General features: G+C 48.9%; 1 protein-coding gene across 1 annotated transcript; it reads right to left on the bottom strand.

Annotated features, from left to right (window-relative positions):
• Positions 1-54: 54 nt before the first annotated feature.
• SPSB2 (splA/ryanodine receptor domain and SOCS box containing 2) lies at positions 55-2,658 on the bottom strand. Its single transcript, XM_055395913.2, has 3 exons — positions 2,483-2,658; positions 1,415-2,162; positions 55-452 (listed from the first exon to the last, which is right to left on the bottom strand). The coding sequence occupies exons 2-3, from the start codon at positions 2,076-2,078 to the stop codon at positions 325-327; spliced, it is 792 nt and encodes a 263-aa protein (XP_055251888.2). The 5' UTR covers positions 2,079-2,162; positions 2,483-2,658; the 3' UTR covers positions 55-324.
• Between the last annotated feature and the right edge of the window lie 15,398 nt (positions 2,659-18,056).

Raw genomic sequence — 18,056 nt, 5'->3', positions numbered from 1 at the left:
TGCCTTTCTGGAGGCAGCCGGGGGACCCTTGTGCCCAAAAATACCACAGACCAGTTTGTACAGCAGCACATCTCTTATAATTTTTACTTGCAAAAATGTCTTGCGTACCAGGCTGCCACAGCCTTGACTAACAGCTCCGTCCCTTCCACCCTGTGGGTGGTGACTCTGGAGCAGTGGCACTCAGACCTGAAGTGGGGGTGGGGGTGGGACCCAGCCTCGCCTGCCCCCAGCCTCCCTGGTGGTAGGTATCCAGTCTCGGCCAGCAGTGCCTCCTGCCCCTGAGGGGCGAGTCAAGACCCCAGGGCCACGTGTGGTTTCCCTGGGTCACTGGTAGAGCAGGTAGCGCTTCAGGGCAGGGGGCAGGGGCAGGGCGGAGACGTGGCCTAGCCGGGTGTCCCCCAGGGCATGGCGCACGCTCAGGCGGCTCAGGTGCAGAAGGGAGTGTGGTTCCGCTGGGGAAGAGAAGGCGGGAAGGTGAGTAGGGGTGCGACCTCTAGCCAGAAGTCCTCAAACCACAGGGTCCTGACCGGGCTCCCTCTGTTCTCTGGCTGCAAGTTCACTCCCAACACGGTTGAATGGAAGGCCTAAGGTGCCCTGAAGTTCTGCATCTGCTCTGGGGGAGGCATCACAGATCTCACACATCCCCAGTCAGAGCTGGGGTGAAGCCCTAAGGCCCTCTAAGCAAGGGGCCAAGGCGGCTCTGACAGTGGGGCTGGCCCAGGCTTTGAATCCAGAGAGGCCTTGGCACTGGGGCTGGTGAAAAAGGCAGGCCCTCTTTACTCTGCAGTAGTTCTCATGGGCCACAGTGGGAAGCAGGCAGCCACCCTCCGCTGAAGACTTTGCAACTGCAGAAAGGCCTGGCTCCTGGTTCCCCAAGGAGGCCCCTGCCCGCAGCCCCACCCCAAGGACTGCCTCCTTCACTGCTCTCCTTCCAGGTGCCCAAGCCTCAATGGCTCCTTCCTGGGGTTTGACTGAGGAAGGAAGTAGGTATGTGTCACAGAGTCAGAGCCCAGAGAGCCAGGCACACGCCCTGGGCTCCTGGCACCGCAGGTCCTCTTCCTCCTGGAGTTGGACTCCTAGCCCAGGGCAGATTTAACCCTTTGCACCTCTTGTTCCAGGGGCTGAGCTCTCCTGGGAAGCCCTAATCCCTGGGGTATGTCCCTCCATTCTAAGGCCTCACCACCTACTAGCAAGTTGCTTTCCCAACTTTTACTTACTTGTACCTCTAGGACTGTTAGGAAGATGAATTTAGGTAACAGCTGTGAAGTCCCTTAGCCAATCCTGGCACTGAACTAGGTAGGAGACCAGTCAGATGATGGCTCATTCCCTCTGTGGTTGTAAGGTGCTGAACATCCATCCCAAACCACAGCCACCAGGGACCAAACACTTGCCCCACACCCATCCCAGGCCTCACCTCTCCTTTCGCCCAGGTAGTTGATGCGGACCTGGCACTGGCCCCAGACCGCGCTTACTGCTGGATAGAGGGTCCTGCCCTTCAGTCCGCGGAAGGCCGGCCCCAGGTAGGTGCCCCCGACAGCGTAGCCCAGAGTTCCCTCCTCCATGTCCAGTACCACCAGCAGCCTCTCTGGCACGTCCAGCGGCTCACCCTGAAGTCCAGGTGGATACTGGGGAGCCCCAGGCCCCTTGCTCTGATGGTACAATTTCCCCCGTCCAATGTCCCAGCCCCACGACTCGCTGTTGCTGCCCAGCAGCGCCGCGTAGTGGTCAGCCTGCAGCGGGGCGCGGGCTGTGGCCACGCCCACCACGGCGTGGGTGCCCCTCTGTTCCCGGGGCCAGCTGATTTCCCAGGCGTGCAGGCCCCTCGAGTAGCCCCTCTTCCCCCGGGCCCCATCAGTACTTTGGGCCACGGGCCGCCGCTCAAAGCACAAGCCCCCTTCCTTGACCTCGATGTTCTCCGAGCAGTCCTTGGGGTTCCAGCCGTGGCGCCGCTGGGCCCCCAGGTCAGGAGGGGGAGCAGACAGCAGCTCCTCCAAGCCCTCGGGACGAGACCGGTCAGGGTACAGGGCCTGTGGGGTGGAGGGGCCGCTGTTGCCCCCTGCCAAGGCCGTCTGGCCCATGGAGGTGAGGGACTGGACGATTCCCCGAGAGAGGTTTGCTGCGGCGTCTCTCTTCTGAAAGTTGAGCTCCGGGTCGGGATCGACCTAGAGAGGATTTGGGAGCGAAGAGGGTGTGAACCGAGGGATCCTGGAGGGGTCTCGTCACTCAGGTTCGCACCCATCCTTGTCCCCAGGTTTGCTCACCGCTCCTCTCCTCCCTCTTCGCTCCCCGCAAAGTTCCTGCTGCTGCTAAGTCGCTTCAGTCGTGTCCGACTCTGTGCGACCCCACAGACGGCAGCCCACCAGGCTCCGCCGTCCCTGGGATTCTCCAGGCAAGAACACTGGAGTGGTTTGCCATTTCCTTCTCCAATGCATGAAAGTGAACCCAAAGCTCCTAGGCCCATCATTACCCTGCCCTCACCCACCTGTCCGGTTCTCTCGAGACACGCGAGTTCGCCGCCTTTGGGCCTGCCCAGGGACCGTCCCCTTCACCCGCTCCGTGCCCCTGTCACCGCCCCCGAACCTCGCCCGGAGGTCGCCGGCTCTCCAGAGGAGCCGAGCCGAAAGTTACCGAAGCGCGCAGAGGGTAGAACCCCGGCCGCTTCCGCCTCCGGCCCCGCCCCCAGGCCGCGCCCCGCCCCAGGCCCCGCCCACAAAGCCCTCCGGGGCGGTTAACCAGCTCGCTGCCGCGCCAGGTCGAGTCGCGCCCCGAGGCCACGCCCCCGGGGGGGGCCCTAGAGGGTAGTTAACACTTGACTGGGGCAGGGCTGTCGGGGCTCCGTGGTGCGTAGAGGCCACTCACGGGCAGTTAACCTCTGGACAGCGTGCAGGCCGCCCCCAAGGCGGTCTGCCAGGAGCTTAACCCATTCTTGGCCACTAGGGAGTCCGGCCCCGGCAGCCCAAGCTCAGAATTAACCCTTTCATGGTATCGTCGCTTTGAGGTCCCTGGAGGTCTGTTCTTCAAAAACTTTGAGTCGCCTGGGCAACCAGCTCCTGAGCCCCTCGGAATACGGGATACGAGGTCAAGGAAGGACCTCCATTGTGGTGTCATCTATTTCCGAGTGCTGCTGATTCTAGGTCATGTTACTGGGCTGATCTTTTTCTGACCTGGGGTGTGAGTCAGCCCGCTGTAAGCCTGGGGTTCTGAAATCTGAGTTTCTGGCTCTGAGCGGAAAGTGTCAGAGGTCTGCATGCATCACCCTACACATGAGTCCATTGCTGAGCTAGTGGCCTCATCTGGTCATGTAGTGGTTAAGACCTTGCTTGTGCGTGAAGCTATGGCACTATTTAGCTCTGTGCCTGGGAGAGGTTGCCGAGCTTCTCCAGAGCGGTTTTCTCTTATATGATATGGAAATAATGATGGTGCTTACTTCACAGGGTTGAGATAATCCAGGCAAAGTCTGCTAGTAGTATGCACTCAACTAAGCACAACTATTTCTGTTTCCATAACATTTACTAAGGGCCCATTTTATCTTTTTTAAAATATTTATTTGCCTGCGTCAGGCCTTAGATGCATTATGAGAAATCTTTCACTGCAGCACACAGATTCTTTAGTTGCATCACACGGGCTTAGTTGCTCTGAGACATGTGGGATATTAGTTCCCTAACTAGGGATCGGACCTGCGTCCCTTGCATTGCAAGGCGGATTCTTAACCACTGGGCAACCAGGGAAGTCCCAAGGGCCCATTTTATAGAGATGCAATATCTGTGGCTCAGCAGTAAATAATTTTCCAATGAGGGAAATGCCGATCTGATCCCTGAATTTCGAAGATTCCCTGCAGGAGGAAACGACAACCCACTCGAGTATTCTTGCCAGGGAAATCCCCATGGACAGAGGCACCTGGAGGGCTACCGTCCACGGGATCGCAAAGAGTTGGACACAACTGAGTGACTTAACACAATATAAGATAGAGGCGATACCTGCTGCGGAGCCAAGCTGACTGGATGTGAATGCCTGAAGGCTGGTAGGCAGGGGAGCTTGGGCCAATACTAACTTCATGCCTGTTTCTCTCTCTGTAAAATGGAGATACTATTGGTTTATCTACTGCATAGGATCTAGCGAGGATTCAGTGACGTTATTCAGTAAAGTACTTAGAACAATTTCCGGTTCAAATGTAATCATGTGTGCTGAGCACTAAGGACTAAGCAGTGAATCCTCAAGGAAGTTACAAGAACATTTATAAAACAGTTTATCATGTGTTAGATAAAATTCTGGGTATCTAGAAGGTACTGCTGCTGCTGCTGCTAAGTCACTTCAGTCGTGTCCGACTCTGTGTGACCCCATAGACGGAAGCCCACCAGGCTCCCCCTTCCCTGGGATTCTCCAGGCAAGGACACTGGAGTGGGTTGCCATTTCCTTCTCCAATGTGTGAAAGTGGAAAGTGAAAAGTGAAAGTGAAGTCACTCAGTCGTGTCCCCGACCCTTAGCGACCCCACGGACTGCAGCCTACCAGGCTCCTCCATCCATGGGATTTTCTAGGCAAGAGTACTGGAGTGGCTTGCCATTGCCTTCTCCGATCTAGAAGGTACTAGGGGAGTAAAAAGGATAGGACTGCTAACCAGGGATCAAGCAGTTCAGAAAGGAAAGTGTCCTAGAGGAGATGACAGTGGACTGAATCTCTAAGAATGACAGGGGGAGATTTCCCTGGCTGTCCAGTAGTTAAGACTTCATGATTCCACTGCAGGGGGCACAGATTCGATCCCCGGTCAGGGAACTAAGATCCCTCATGCCACACAGTGTGGCCAAAAAAGAAAAAGAAAAAAAAGACAAGGAATTTATCTGACAAGTGGTTCTGCAGTTCAGAGATTGGATTAGAGACTGAGCGGTCAACATAAAAACAACAACAACGAACAGGATTTCCCTGGCGGTACAGTACATAAGACTCTCCCTGCCAAAGCAAGGGACATGGCTTCCATCCCAGGTCCTGGAAGATTTCACATGCCATGGAGCAACGAAGCCCGTGTGTTACAACCACGGAGGTTCATGTGCCTAGAGCCTCTGCTCCACAACAAGAGCAGCCACTGCAATGAGGAACCCCTGCACTGTAGTGAAGACCCAGTGCAACCAAAAAAAAAAAAAACAAACAGAAGCAGTAGCGCTTGGAAGACTTCAGGGTTTCTGTAGCAAGAACGGAAGCTTGAGACACAAGCCTAGGGAAGTGGGTGTGAGATCAGGAGGCCTAAGAATGCAAACGTTACCTGGTAGGACAGATGGGTAATGGGGAGCCACATAAGAAAGAAACTGGGGAGGAATATGGTGGAGAACTCCTTTTAGAACCATCACCCTGGCAGCAATGGAAAGCAGGCTTCAAGGGAAATAGATGTGAGCAAGAAGATTGGTTCCAGTGGCCCAGGTGACAAAGTGTTGAGAGCCTCGAATAGGGCAGTTGAAATAAGGATGAAAAGAATTCAAGAAACACTGATAAAACAGCAAGATCTGGTGACTGATTAGATGCTAAGGCCAGGAGGAGGAAAGAGAGAAAGGGAGGTTTCCTTTTTTCATTTTGACCGCACCAGAGCAGGCGGGGTGGGGGGGGGGCTTTTCTTGTTGTGGAGCATCAGCTCTAGAGCTTGTGGGCTCAGTGTTAGGGTCCACAACGGTCTCATAGGGTAGAGTTTAAAAATGGCCCATTGTGGTGATCTGACAAACGGGATGAAGTAACAGGGGCCACATGGCCCTGATGGCATCCTATGTTTCCCTTAAGGCGATAGCCTGTTTCTCCCTGCTGGTGCCAGTTTCTCGAGACTACGTGACCACCCTGTTGTAGCCACACGTTCCGGGAAACAAACTCACTCAGAAGGACAATGCAGTTAGTGAAGTGCAGTTTAATACACCGGTGGGCCTAAGGCAGAGCCTCCTCTTAGCCAAGGACCCCGAGCAACATTTGTGAAAATCTTTTATACCCCATGCGTATGTGTCTGAACCCACCACTCCAAATTCCTTGAGACTTACATAAACCAAGGAAAATACAACCCCAGTAGCCCCATCATTCACGTGCTATGTGCGCATGTGCTCATGTGCTCAAAGAGTCAAACAGTTAGCCAATAATCAATAAGCCCGAGGTTACACTCCGATAGCTGCAGAAAAATTTACGGCCTGTCTGGAGAAAGGGGTGATTAGTGTATGTTTTCTCTTAGGTGATGAGTAACCTAGATACGATCTCCAAAGTTCCCCTGTCTGGAGGGGGTCTTATCCTTCTGTTGTCATTTTCATAGGCACTAAACACAGTTCAGAGTCCATTGGAAAGGTGGCTGAGCATGATCAGCATGAACAGGCCTAAGATGGAGTCCAGGCCCTATGAATTCTTTCTTCAACCCAACTGTGAGACCCCTCAGACTATGTGATCACAAGACCCCAGCTGTGGGCTAAAGATGAACTAAGGCCCCCTCCCTTCAGGCACAATTTCCCACCGGTAGGGCCTAAGAAGGGCGGCTGTAAAGGGAGGGCACTGGTTGCTCTCTGAAGGCCGTCACTCTCTGTCCTCCGCAATAAAGCTCTCTCTGCCTGAACGCCTGGGTCGCTCTTTTTCTCCATGCTCTCTGTACACTCACTAGTTGTGGCTCAAGAATTTGGTTGCCCCGAGGCCTGTGGGGTCTCAGTTCCCAGACCAGGGGAACCCGTTTCCCCTTCATTGCAAGATGGACACTTAACCACTACACCACCAGGAAAATCCAATAGGGAGGTTTCTAGCCGGGAAGACTTTGTTAGAAGGTGCCACAGGTGAAGGTGGAGATAACAGGAAGGGGAGCCGCTGGGGATGGGGCAGGAGGGTGGGAGAAAGACGGTGGGTTCACTTTAGGACAGGTTTTTGAGGTGCCGGAACAACTCAGTGGAATCCTCCAGAACATGCTTGACAACGGCAAGTCTGAAAAAGAAAATGGCGGGCCTGGGGCTGGGGGCTGGGGGCTGGGGTACTGAGAGGCCTGGACTAGAGATATAAATTTGGGAAGGGTGTCAGCCAGGAGTTGAACTCCGAGAATCAAGAGGGGCCCTGGAGAGAGTGTGCAGAGTAAGAAGACAAGGAGGACACGGCACAGCCAGACAATTCAAGTCTGATTACATGCACAATGTTTTTGGTCATTGGCAGCTTTAGTGAGAGAGCACGTGTGTGTTGTAGGAGGTGGGGGTCCAGGCTGAAGGGACTTCCTGGATGCCAGACACTGTGCTACATGCTTCACATTTTTAGGGGGTAGAGAAGGAAAGGGCCAATTATGTCTCATAGTTAAAATTACCCTTGAAAATCCCTTACTTACCCCATCTATTAGGTACAGCAGCTGTTGATCAGTCACAAAGTTGCTAAGTTGTGTCAGACTCTTTGCCGCATATGTTAGCTTCACGTAAAATACAATACAGGGCAGTACACATACAATGATGTACAGACTATAATTTTTTTTTCTCTTCTTTTTCTGCCATGCCCCACGTGGGCTCTTAGTTCTCCAGCGAGGGATCAAACCCACACCCCCTGCACTGGAAGCATGGAGTCTTCACCACTGGACTGTCAGGAAAGTCCTTTATATTATTATAATTAAAGAGAAAGAACACGTATTAAAAAGAAAGATCTCACATGATGCGATGGAGATCCAGTATGCTTCAACTAAGATGACACTGTCAAATAAATATTTAAAAAAGAAGAAAAACAGAAAGAAAAAGAAAGATGTGAACCTAAACACTTGTCATCCGCCCAACCTGGATATTCTTGCCAGTGTGACAACAAAAATAAAGATATGTCTTGGCAGACAGATACCAAGCCTAATCCAAGGCCAACTCTAGCTCAGTTTGAGAAGCTGCACCTGCTCAGCTGTTGGTGGTTTCAATGCTTCTTCACCAATTGTTCCTGCTGACTCTTGAACTGCTCAATTTCCTGGTAACAGCCCAAATATCCCACAGTGCTACAAGTAATTTTAACTTTTTTTTTTACTGAAATGTAACATATACAATGTACACTAACCTGAAACTGCTCAGGGAATTTTACATATTTATATGTAGCAAAAAGATGAAGAAAATGTCCAGCATTCCAGACAGCTCCTTCTTGCCCTGACACAACACCCCTAAAGGTACCTCCTACTTGAGCTCTATAGATTAGCTTCGCCTCTTCATCGATACTTTGGCCACCCAATGTGAAGAGCTGACTCATTTGAAAAGACCCTGATGCTGGGAAAGATTGAAGGCAGGAGGAGAAGGGGACGACAGGATGAGATGGTTGGTTGGCATCACCGACTCAATGGATGTGAGTTTGAGTAAGCTCCGGGAGTTGGTGATGGACAGGGAGGCCTGGTGTGCTGCAGTCCATGGAGTGGCAAAGAGTCGGACACTACTGAGTGACTGAACTGACTGACAAACTTCATCGATTTCTTGCAGATGAAACAATACAGTTTGTATCCTTTGTATTCTTTTGTGTCTGACTTGTTTTTTCCTCAACATTATGTCTTGAGTCATCCATGTTGTTGCAGAAAATGATAGTTGTTTGAGTATTCCATTGTATGCGTGGGCTTCCCTGATGGCTCAGAAAGTAAAGAGTCCTGAAATGCAGAAGATACAGGAGACTTGGGTCAGGAAGATCCCCCGGAGGAAATTGCAACCTACTCCAGTATTGTTGCCTGGAAAATTCCATGGACAGAGGAGCCTGGCGGCCTACAGTCCATGGGGGTCACAAAGAGTCAGACGTAACTGAGCACATGGCACATTCCAGCTGTATGGATATACCACACTGTTTCAAGTTTTAGCTACTATGGAGAAAACTACTGTGTACAGTTATCAGGAGTCTTTTGATGAACCTAGGCAGCTCATTTTTGTTGGGGGCATACTTACGTGCAGAATTGTTGTTACAAGGAATTACAATGTATAGATTTAACCACATGCAATTTTCAGGTTTCTCTCCACAGAGGGATTTTGTTCAGAAATGAAATCGTCCAGTTATTTTACAGCATGGAACACTTTAACAAGTTTATGAAAATTTGAGCTGTTTGGTTCTTCTTTATCAGTTCCTCAGCTTTTTATTACTGTTTTTCTGTTCTTCATATTTTTCAGTTTCTTCCACAGCGTCACCATGATCCACTTGCTAGGCCGCTCAGTGAGTTTCACTTCTTTGTCAATAGAAAACCCTTAAAGTTCTAAACACATTCTTCCCAACATGCAAGAACTGTTTGAGGCTTGTTTCCATGTCTGCTTAATATAAAGGATGCAACTGGAAATATTGTAGCATCTTCAAATCGTTCAACTCATGACCACATTAAGCCCAGGATCAGCTCTCACTGGCTCTCAAGGAGGAATCGCAGCCTCATGCATGTGACTTTGAAACAGAAATTCACGCTTACGGCAGAACGAAGGATAGGGGTGATGTTAGGGGGAGGAAAACTTCAATACCTTTATGAGCGCATTCATAAAGTGTGTGGGGCTGCAGAGTGGTACTGCCGCCTGTGAGCAGCAATGACAAGGCCAAGGCCTTTCTCTCTGATGTCCAACTTTGCTTCTAGGATGTAAACTGCAAAAGCAAATCAGGAAAAATGCTGCAACTACCCAGGACTTTGCATTTGAAATGTTGGAGTACAGAAGAAAAAAAAATTATTTTTTTAAGGACACTGGGATTTGTATCTTTGTAGAACTCTCTGGCTTTATTAAACACACTGCTGCACTGCCTCCAGGACAGGAGGTGGAAAAGGTGCTCACGAGCTCATTTTGTTGTTGTTCAGTTTTGTCTGACTCTTTGAGACCCCGTGGATGATAGCATTCTTTATCCATGGGACTCCCCAGGCAAGAATACTGGAGCAGTTTGCCATTTCCTTCTCCGGGGAATCTTCCTGACCCAGGGATTGAACCCAAGTCTCCTGTGTTGCAGGTGAATTCTTTACCACTGAGGCACCAGGAAGCCCCCACAAAGTCTTTCCTTACTTTTAAACCAGGGTCTTGGGCTTCTAGTTTGGAAGCATAAAAGCAGTCAGGCAAGTCCCCCTCAGAAGCTACCAACCTCGCTATATTCTGGAGGACAGCGCTTTGGCCAATACTTCTTAATAGTCCTGGGTAGGTTCCACCACAGATACAGCCTCATAAACGGTTGGAACGTATCTGGTTTCTAAACCTGTTATGCCATCCTTGGCTAGTTGTGAAATCCTTTCATCCCAACGCTCTCTTGTCTTGCCGAAGTGTGAACTGTGACAAGACTAAGTTTTCTTTTTCCTTTTCTGCATGTATGGCCATTGTGAGGCATCTGTTATCTGCTTCATTTCTTCCAGGAATAAGTTTAGTGTGTTCTCTTTCCTCATTAAAGATTTATCACACGTACTTAGCTGTCCTTGTAACAGTTACAGGAGAACCTGATGACCTGGCTTCACACATCTATTGAATCTCAAATGCATGTGTGATTTCTTGAGGTCATACTCCTGTGCCAGGTTGGAGATGGTCCTCGGTGAGTAAGCCCATCTTCCTCCCAGCACGGGAAGGGACTGCTGCTTCTTTGGGTGGGCGCCAGTTAAAACTGTCAGATTGCCTTCAAGTGGGAAAATAGCTTAAAACACTAGTTTGAAAAGGAAAACACTAGAACCGCAGTCAGGCTCAGGCCCAGGGCCAAGGGCAGAGTCCAGTCCTACCGTTGGTGGGGAGCCGTACCTGGAGACCTGGCACTCTATTTAATCTGAGAATTGGTGTGTTTGTGAGCACACTTCCGTGCTCAGTCGTGTTCAAGTCTTTGCGACCCCGTGGACTGTTGCCCACCAGGCTCCTCTGTCCATGGAATTCTCCAGGCAAGAGTACTGCAGTGAGTTGCCATTTCCTCCTCCAGGGGAAGCTTCCCCACCCAAGGATGGAATCTGCCTCCTACATTGGCAGGCGGATTCTTTACCGCTGCGCCCCCAGGGAAGACCTGAGAATTGTTGAGTTCACTTCAAGTGTGCCTGATGCAACCCCATCACCTCTCATTTAATCCACACAACTAAAATGGCCCAGTGTTTACAGATTCAAACACTGGGGCTCAGAAAGGCTAAATAACTTGTCCGTGACTAGAGCTGGTAAATGGCAGCGTGGGGATTAAAAAAATGAGAAGCCACTGCGCCAAACCCAAGGGTGGTGACCAAATGGCGACTGCTGGTAACGCTCCCAGCTCTCCGAGCCAGTCACGCCACTCCCACCGCCGCCAGGACACGGGTTATGCAACACGCGGGGGCGCGGACTCCCGGGGGCGGCGGTCACGTGCGCGGCTATCTGCGCAGGCGCGGGGCCGCGCGGCTGCAGGGGCTCGCGCGCCCCCTAGCGGCCGCGGCAGTGACGCTGTCTCCGCTCCGCCCGCCCCGGGTTTGCTGCTTTGCAGCTCCCGCCCCCGCCCACATCCCTCAGGCGTTTGACTCTGGAACACTAAGCGGCGGAACAAAGGCCCCAGGGCGGAAGCGAGGGCTTTTAAGCCGCGGCTGTACCTTTGGGCTCCAGAGGGGAGTCGAAGGGGCTGGTGCTTCCGCAGATCGGCTTATCGAGGCTAACACCCGGAGATTCCGTACCTATAAAGGGCTCCCTTCCTCTGTCCCTCAAAAAACTGTCCTTACCTCCCCATCTCTCTCTTCTAACTGTGGTCAATGTCGCTCTGTCTAGGGACCCTCACCACAAGAGAGTCTGTGACCTCCACCTAGAAGGTGCTAGGCCACAAGTCGCAGCCAGCCAGGTTATGCTAAAACCTGCAGCCTAAAGGAGCTCGCCTGCTATAAAAACCACTCTCTCAAACTCTGCCAGCCTACATCAAAGTGAAAGTGAAGTCGCTCAGTCGTGTCCTACTCTTGCGACCCCATGGACTGTAGCCTACCAGACTTCTCCGTCCATGGGATTTTCCAGGCAAGAGTACTGGAGTGGGTTGCCATTTCCTTCTCCAGGAGATCTTCCCGACCCAGGGATTGAACCTGGGTCTCCCGCATTGTAGGCAGACGCTTTACCGGCTGAGCCTACATCAGTTCAGTTCAGTTCAGTTCAGTCGCTCAGTCGTGTCCGACTCTCCGCGACCCCATGAATCACAGCACGCCAGGCCTCCCTGTCCATCACCAACTCCCGGAGTACACTCAAACTCATGTCCACAGAGTCGGTGATGCCATCCAACCATCTCATTCTCCGTCGTCCCCTTCTCCTCCCGCCCCCAACCTTTCCCAGCATCAGAGTCTTTTCCAGTGAGTCAACTCGTCGCATGAGGTGGCCAAAGTATTGCAGTTTCAGCTTTAGCATCAGTCCTTCCAATGAATACCCAGTACTGATCTCCTTTAGGATGGACTGGTTGGATCTCCTTGCAGTCCAAGGGACTCTCAAGAGTCTTCTCCAACACCACAGTTCAAAGGCATCGATTCTTCGGCGATCAGCTTTCTTCATACATGACCATGGGAAAAACCATAGCCTTGACTCAGTTCAGTTCAGTTCAGTCGCTCAGTCGTGTCCGACTCTCCGCGACCCCATGAATCACAGCACGCCAGGCCTCCCTGTCCATCACCAACTCCCGGAGTACACTCAAACTCATGTCCACAGAGTCGGTGATGCCATCCAGCCATCTCATTCTCCGTCGTCCCCTTCTCCTCCCGCCCCCAACCTTTCCCAGCATCAGAGTCTTTTCCAGTGAGTCAACTCGTCGCATGAGGTGGCCAAAGTATTGCAGTTTCAGCTTTAGCATCAGTCCCTCCAATGAACATCCAGGATTGATCTCCTTTAGAATGGACTGGTTGGATCTCCTTGCAGTATAAGGGACTCTCAAGAGTCTTCTCCAACACCACAGTTCAAAAGCATCGATTCTTCGGCGATCAGCCTTCTTCACAGTCCAACTCTCACAACCATACATGACCACGGGAAAAACCATTGTCTTGACTAGACGGACCTTGGTTGGCAAAGTAATGTCTCTGCTTTTTAATATACTATCAAGGTTGGTCATAACTTTCCTTCCAAGGAGCAAGCGTCTTTTAATTTCATGGCTGCAATCAGCATCTGCAGTGATTTTGGAGCCCAAAAAAACAAAGTCTGACACTGTTTCCACTGTTTTTCCATCTATTTCCCATGAAGTGATGGGACCAGATGCCATGATCTTTGTTTTCTGAATGTTGAGCTTCAAACCAACCTTTTCACTCTCCTCTTTCACTTTAATCAAGAGGCTTTTGAGTTCCTCTTCACTTTCTGCCATAAGGGTAGTGTCATCTGCATATCTGAGGTTATTGATATTTCTCCCAGCAATCTTGACTCCAGCTTGTGCTTCTTCCAGCCCAGCGTTCCTCATGGTGTACTCTGCATATAAGTTAAATAAGCAAGGTGACAATATACAACCTTGACGTACACCTTTTCCTATTTGGAACCAGTCTGTTGTTCCATGTCCAGTTCTAACTGTTGCTTCCTGACCTGCATACAGGTTTCTCAAGAGGCAGGTCAGGTGGTCTGGTATGCCCATCTCTTTCAGAATGTTCCACAGTTTATTGTGATCCACACAGTCAAAGGCTTTGGCATAGTCAATGAAGCAGAAATAGATGTTTTTCTGAAACTCTCTTGCTTTCTCCATGATCCGGACCTTTGTTGGCAAAGTAATGTCTCTGCTTTTTAATATACTATCTAGGTTGGTCATAACTTTCCTTCCAAGGAGTAAGCATCTTTTAATTTCATGGTTGCAATCAGCATCCGCAGTGATTTTGGAGCCCAAAAAAATAAAGTCTGACACTGTTTCCACTGTTTCCCCATCTATTTCCCATGAAGTGATGGGACCAGATGCCATGATCATAGTTTTCTGAATGTTGAGCTTCAAGCCAACTTTTTCACTCTCCTCTTTCACTTTCATCAAGAGGCTTTTTAGTATTTTTTCACTTTCTGCCATAAGGGTGGTGTCATCTGCATATCTGAGGTTATTGATATTTCTCCCGGCAATCTTGATTCCAGCTGTGCTTCTTCCAGCCCAGCAGTTGGTGCCCAATATGCTACTGGAAATGAGTGGAGAAATAACCCCAGAAAGAATGAAGGGATGGAGCCAAAGCAAAAACAACACCCCGTTGTGGATGTGACTGGTGATAGAAGCAAGCTCTGATGCTGTAAAGAGCAATATTGCATAGGCACGTGGAATGTTATGTCCATGAATCAGGGCAAATTGGAAGTGGTCAAACAGGAGACGGCAAGAGTGAACGTCGACATTCTAGGAATCAGCGAACTAAGATGGACTGGAATGGGTGAATTTAACTGAGATGACCATTATATCTACTACTGTGGGCAGGAATCCCTTAGAAGAAATGGAGTAGCTATCATAGTCAACAAAAGAGTCTGAAATGCAGTACTCGGATGCAATCTCAAAAACGACAGAATGATCTCTTTGTTTCCAAGGCAAACCATTCAATATCACGGTAATCCAAGTCTACGCCCCAACCAGTAACGCTGAAGAAGCTGAAGTTGAACAGTTCTATGAAGACCTACAGGAACTATTAGAACCAACACGCAAAAAAGATGTCCTTTTCATTATAGGGGACTGGAATGCAAAATTAGGGAGTCAAGGAACACCGGGAGTAACAAGCAAATTCGGCCTTGGAGTACAGAATAAAGCAGGGCAAAGGCTAATAGAGTTTTGCCAAGAGAACACACTGGTCATAGCAAACACCCTCTTCCAACAACACAAGAGAAGACTCTATACATGGACATCACCAGATGGTCAACTCTGAAATCAGACTGATTATATTCTTTGCAGCCAAAGATGGAGAAGCTCTATACAGTTAGCAAAAACAAGACCAGGAGCTGACTGTGGCTCAGATCATGAGCTCCTTATTGCCAAATTCAAACTTAAATTGAAGAAAGTGGGGAAAACCAGTAGACCATTCAGATATGACCTAAATCAAATCCCTTATGATTATACAGTGGAAGTGAGAAATAGATTTAAGGGACTAGATCTGACAGACAGAGTGCCTGATGAACTATGGATGGAGGTTCGTGACATTGTACAGGAGACAGGGACCAAGACCATCCCCAAGAAAAAGAAATGCAAAAAAGCAAAATGGCTGTCTGAGGAGGCCTTAAAAATAGCTGTGAAAAGAAGAGAAGTGAAAAGCAAAGGAGAAAAGGAAAGATATACCCATTTGAATGCAGAGTTCCAAAGAATAGCAAGGAGAGATAAGAAAGCCTTCCTCAGTGATTAATGCAAAGAAATAGAGGAAAACAATAGAATGGGAAAGACTAGAGATCTCTTCAAGAAAATTAGAGATACCAAGGGAACATTTCATGCAAAGATGGGCTCAATAAAGGATGGAAATTGTATGGATCTAACTGGTGGCTTAGAGGTTAAAGCGTCTGCCTCCAATGCGGGAGACCCGGGTTCGATCCCTGGGTCGGGAAGATCCCCTGGAGAAGGAAACGGTAACCCACTCCAGTATTCTTGCCTGGAGAATCCCATGGACAGAGATGCCTGGTAGGCTACAGTCCACGGGGTCGCAAAGAGTCGGACACGACTGAGTGACGGAACGGAACGGAACAGAAGCAGAAGATATGAAGAAGAGGTGGCAAGAATACACAGAAGAACTATATAAAAAAGATCTTCATGACCCAGATAACCACGATGGTGTGATCACTCACCTACAGCCAGACATCCAGGAATGTGAAGTCAAGTGGGCCTTAGAAAGCATCACTACAAACAAAGCTAGTGGAGGTGATGGAATTCCAGTGGAGCTATTTCAAATCCTAAAAGAAGATACTGTGAAAGTACTGCACTCAATATGTCAGCAAATTTGGAAAACTCAGCAGTGGCCACAAGACTGGAAAAGATCAGTTTTCATTCCAATCCCAAAGAAAGGCATTGCCAAAGAATGCTCAAACTACCACACAATTGCACTCATCTCACACGCTAGTAAAGTCATGCTCAAAATTCTCCAAGTCAGGCTTCAGCAATACGTGAACCGTGAGCTTCCAGATGTTCAAGCTGGATTTAGAAAAGGCAGAGGAACCAGAGATCAAATTGCCAACATCCACTGGATCATCAAAAAAGCAAGAGAGTTCCAGAAAAACATCTATTTCTGCTTCATTGACTATGCCAAAGCCTTTGACTGTGTGGATCACAATAAACTGTGGAAAATTCTGAAAGAGATGGAAATAACAGACCACCTGACCTGCCTTTTGAGAAACCTGTATGCAATTCAGGAAGCAACAGTTAGAACTGGACATGAAACAACAGACTGTTTCCAAATTAGGAAAGGAGTCCGTCAAGGTTGTATATTGTCACCCTGCTTATTTAACTTATATGCAGAGTACATCATGAGGAACGCTGGGCTGGAAGAAGCACAAGCTGGAATCAAGATTGCTGGGAGAAATATCAATACCCTCAGATATGCAGATGACACCACCCTTATGGCAGAAAGTGAAGAAAAACTAAAAAGCCTCTTGATGAAAGTGAAAGAGGAGAGTGAAAAAGTTGGCTTGAAGCTCAACATTCAGAAAACTATGATCATGGCATCTGGTCCCATCACTTCATGGCAAATAGATGGGGAAACAGTGGAAACAGTGAGTGACTTTATTTTGGGGGGCTCCAAAGTCACTGCAGATGGTGACTGCAGTCATGAAATTAAAAGATGCTTACGCCTTGGAAGGAAAGTTATGACCAACCTAGATAGCATATTAAAAAGCAGAGACATTACTTTGTCCACAAAGGTCCATCTAGTCAAGGCTATGGTTTTTCCCGTGGTCATGTATGGATGTGAGAGTTGGACTATAAAGCTTAGGGCTGAAGAATTGATGCTTTTGAACTGTGGTGTTGGAGAAGACTCTTGAGAGTCCCTTGGACTTCAAGGAGATCCAACCAGTCCATCCTAAAGGAGATTAGTCCTGGGTATTCATTGGAAGGACTGATGTTGAAGCTGAATCTCCAACACTTAGTCCACCTGATTCAAAGAACTGACTCATTTGAAAAGACCCTGATGCTGGGAAAGATTGAGGGTGGAAGGAGAAGGGGATGACAGAAGATGAGATCGTTGGATAGCATTACCAATTCAATGGACACGAGTTGGGTGGACTCTGGGAGTTGGTGATGGACAGGGAGGCCTGGCATGCTGCAGTTCATGGGGTCACAAAGAGTTGGACATGACTGAGTGACTGAACTGAACCGATTGTAATTAGCCTCCAATTAAAATAAATACATTGATTTTTAAAAATAAAATAAATTCACTGGTAGCTCAGACAGTAAAGAATCCACCTGCAATGCAGGAGACCTGGGTTTGATCCCTGGGTTGGGAAGATTCCCTGGAGAAGAAAGTGGCAAACCACTCCAGTATTCTTGCCTAGAGAATTCCAGACAGAGGATCCTTGGTGGGCTACAGTTCATTGGGTTGCAGAGTCGGACATAACTGAGTTTCTAAGTACAAGCTACTAATGTTGCAAGCCATATGACTCAGCTGAAGGGGGGAAAAATAAAGAATTGCAACATAGATCCTCCAAATCCAGTGGCTTACCAATTTTTCTCTCATATAAAAAAATAAGTCTGGGGACTTTCATGGTGATTATGTTACTAAAACTCTGTGCTCCCTATGCAGGGGGCCCAAATTCAATTCCTGGCCAGGAATTCAGATTCCACATGCTGTAACTAAGAGTTTGCATGCCACACTAAAGATCTTGCATCCCACAAAGAAGATGGAAGATCCTGCCTACCACCACCAAGACCTGGCTCATCCAAACAAATAAGTAAAAATAAATATTAAAAAAAAGTCTGGAGATACACAGTTCAGAGCTGGTATGATAGCTTCATAGTATTTTCAGTATTATAGTCTGCTTTCCACTTTTTCGGGAGATGCTTAACATCTTTAGTCATCAGGGAGATGCAAATCAAAACCACAATGAAATACCACTTCACATCCGCTAGGATAGCTATAATCAAAAACAAATAGTAACAAATGTTGGCCAGGATATGGAGAAATTAGAACCCTCAAAAACTGCTGGTGGAAATGTAATGTAGGGCAGCTACTTTGGAAAAAGCTTCGCAAGTTCCTCAAAAGGTTAAATATAGAGTTAACATACGATCCACTTACAATTCCACTTATAGGGAAAAA

This window comes from Moschus berezovskii, chromosome 6 (assembly GCF_049115385.1).
Source record: "Moschus berezovskii isolate FMDL1 chromosome 6, NW_MosBer_1.0, whole genome shotgun sequence".
NCBI lineage: Eukaryota > Metazoa > Chordata > Mammalia > Artiodactyla > Moschidae > Moschus > Moschus berezovskii.
The sequence above is the reverse complement of the archived record's forward strand: the minus strand, read 5'-3'. Positions and strand labels throughout refer to the sequence as shown.

Bases quoted from the DNA above. Each gene is read 5' to 3' on its own strand.
- SPSB2 (XM_055395913.2), bottom strand. From the start codon at position 2,078: ATGGGCCAGACGGCCTTGGCAGGGGGCAACAGCGGCCCCTCCACCCCA. The intron at 453-1,414 runs GTGAGGCCTGGG...TCTCTTCCCCAG, and splicing joins CTACCTGGGCGAAAGGAGAG to CGGAACCACACTCCCTTCTG.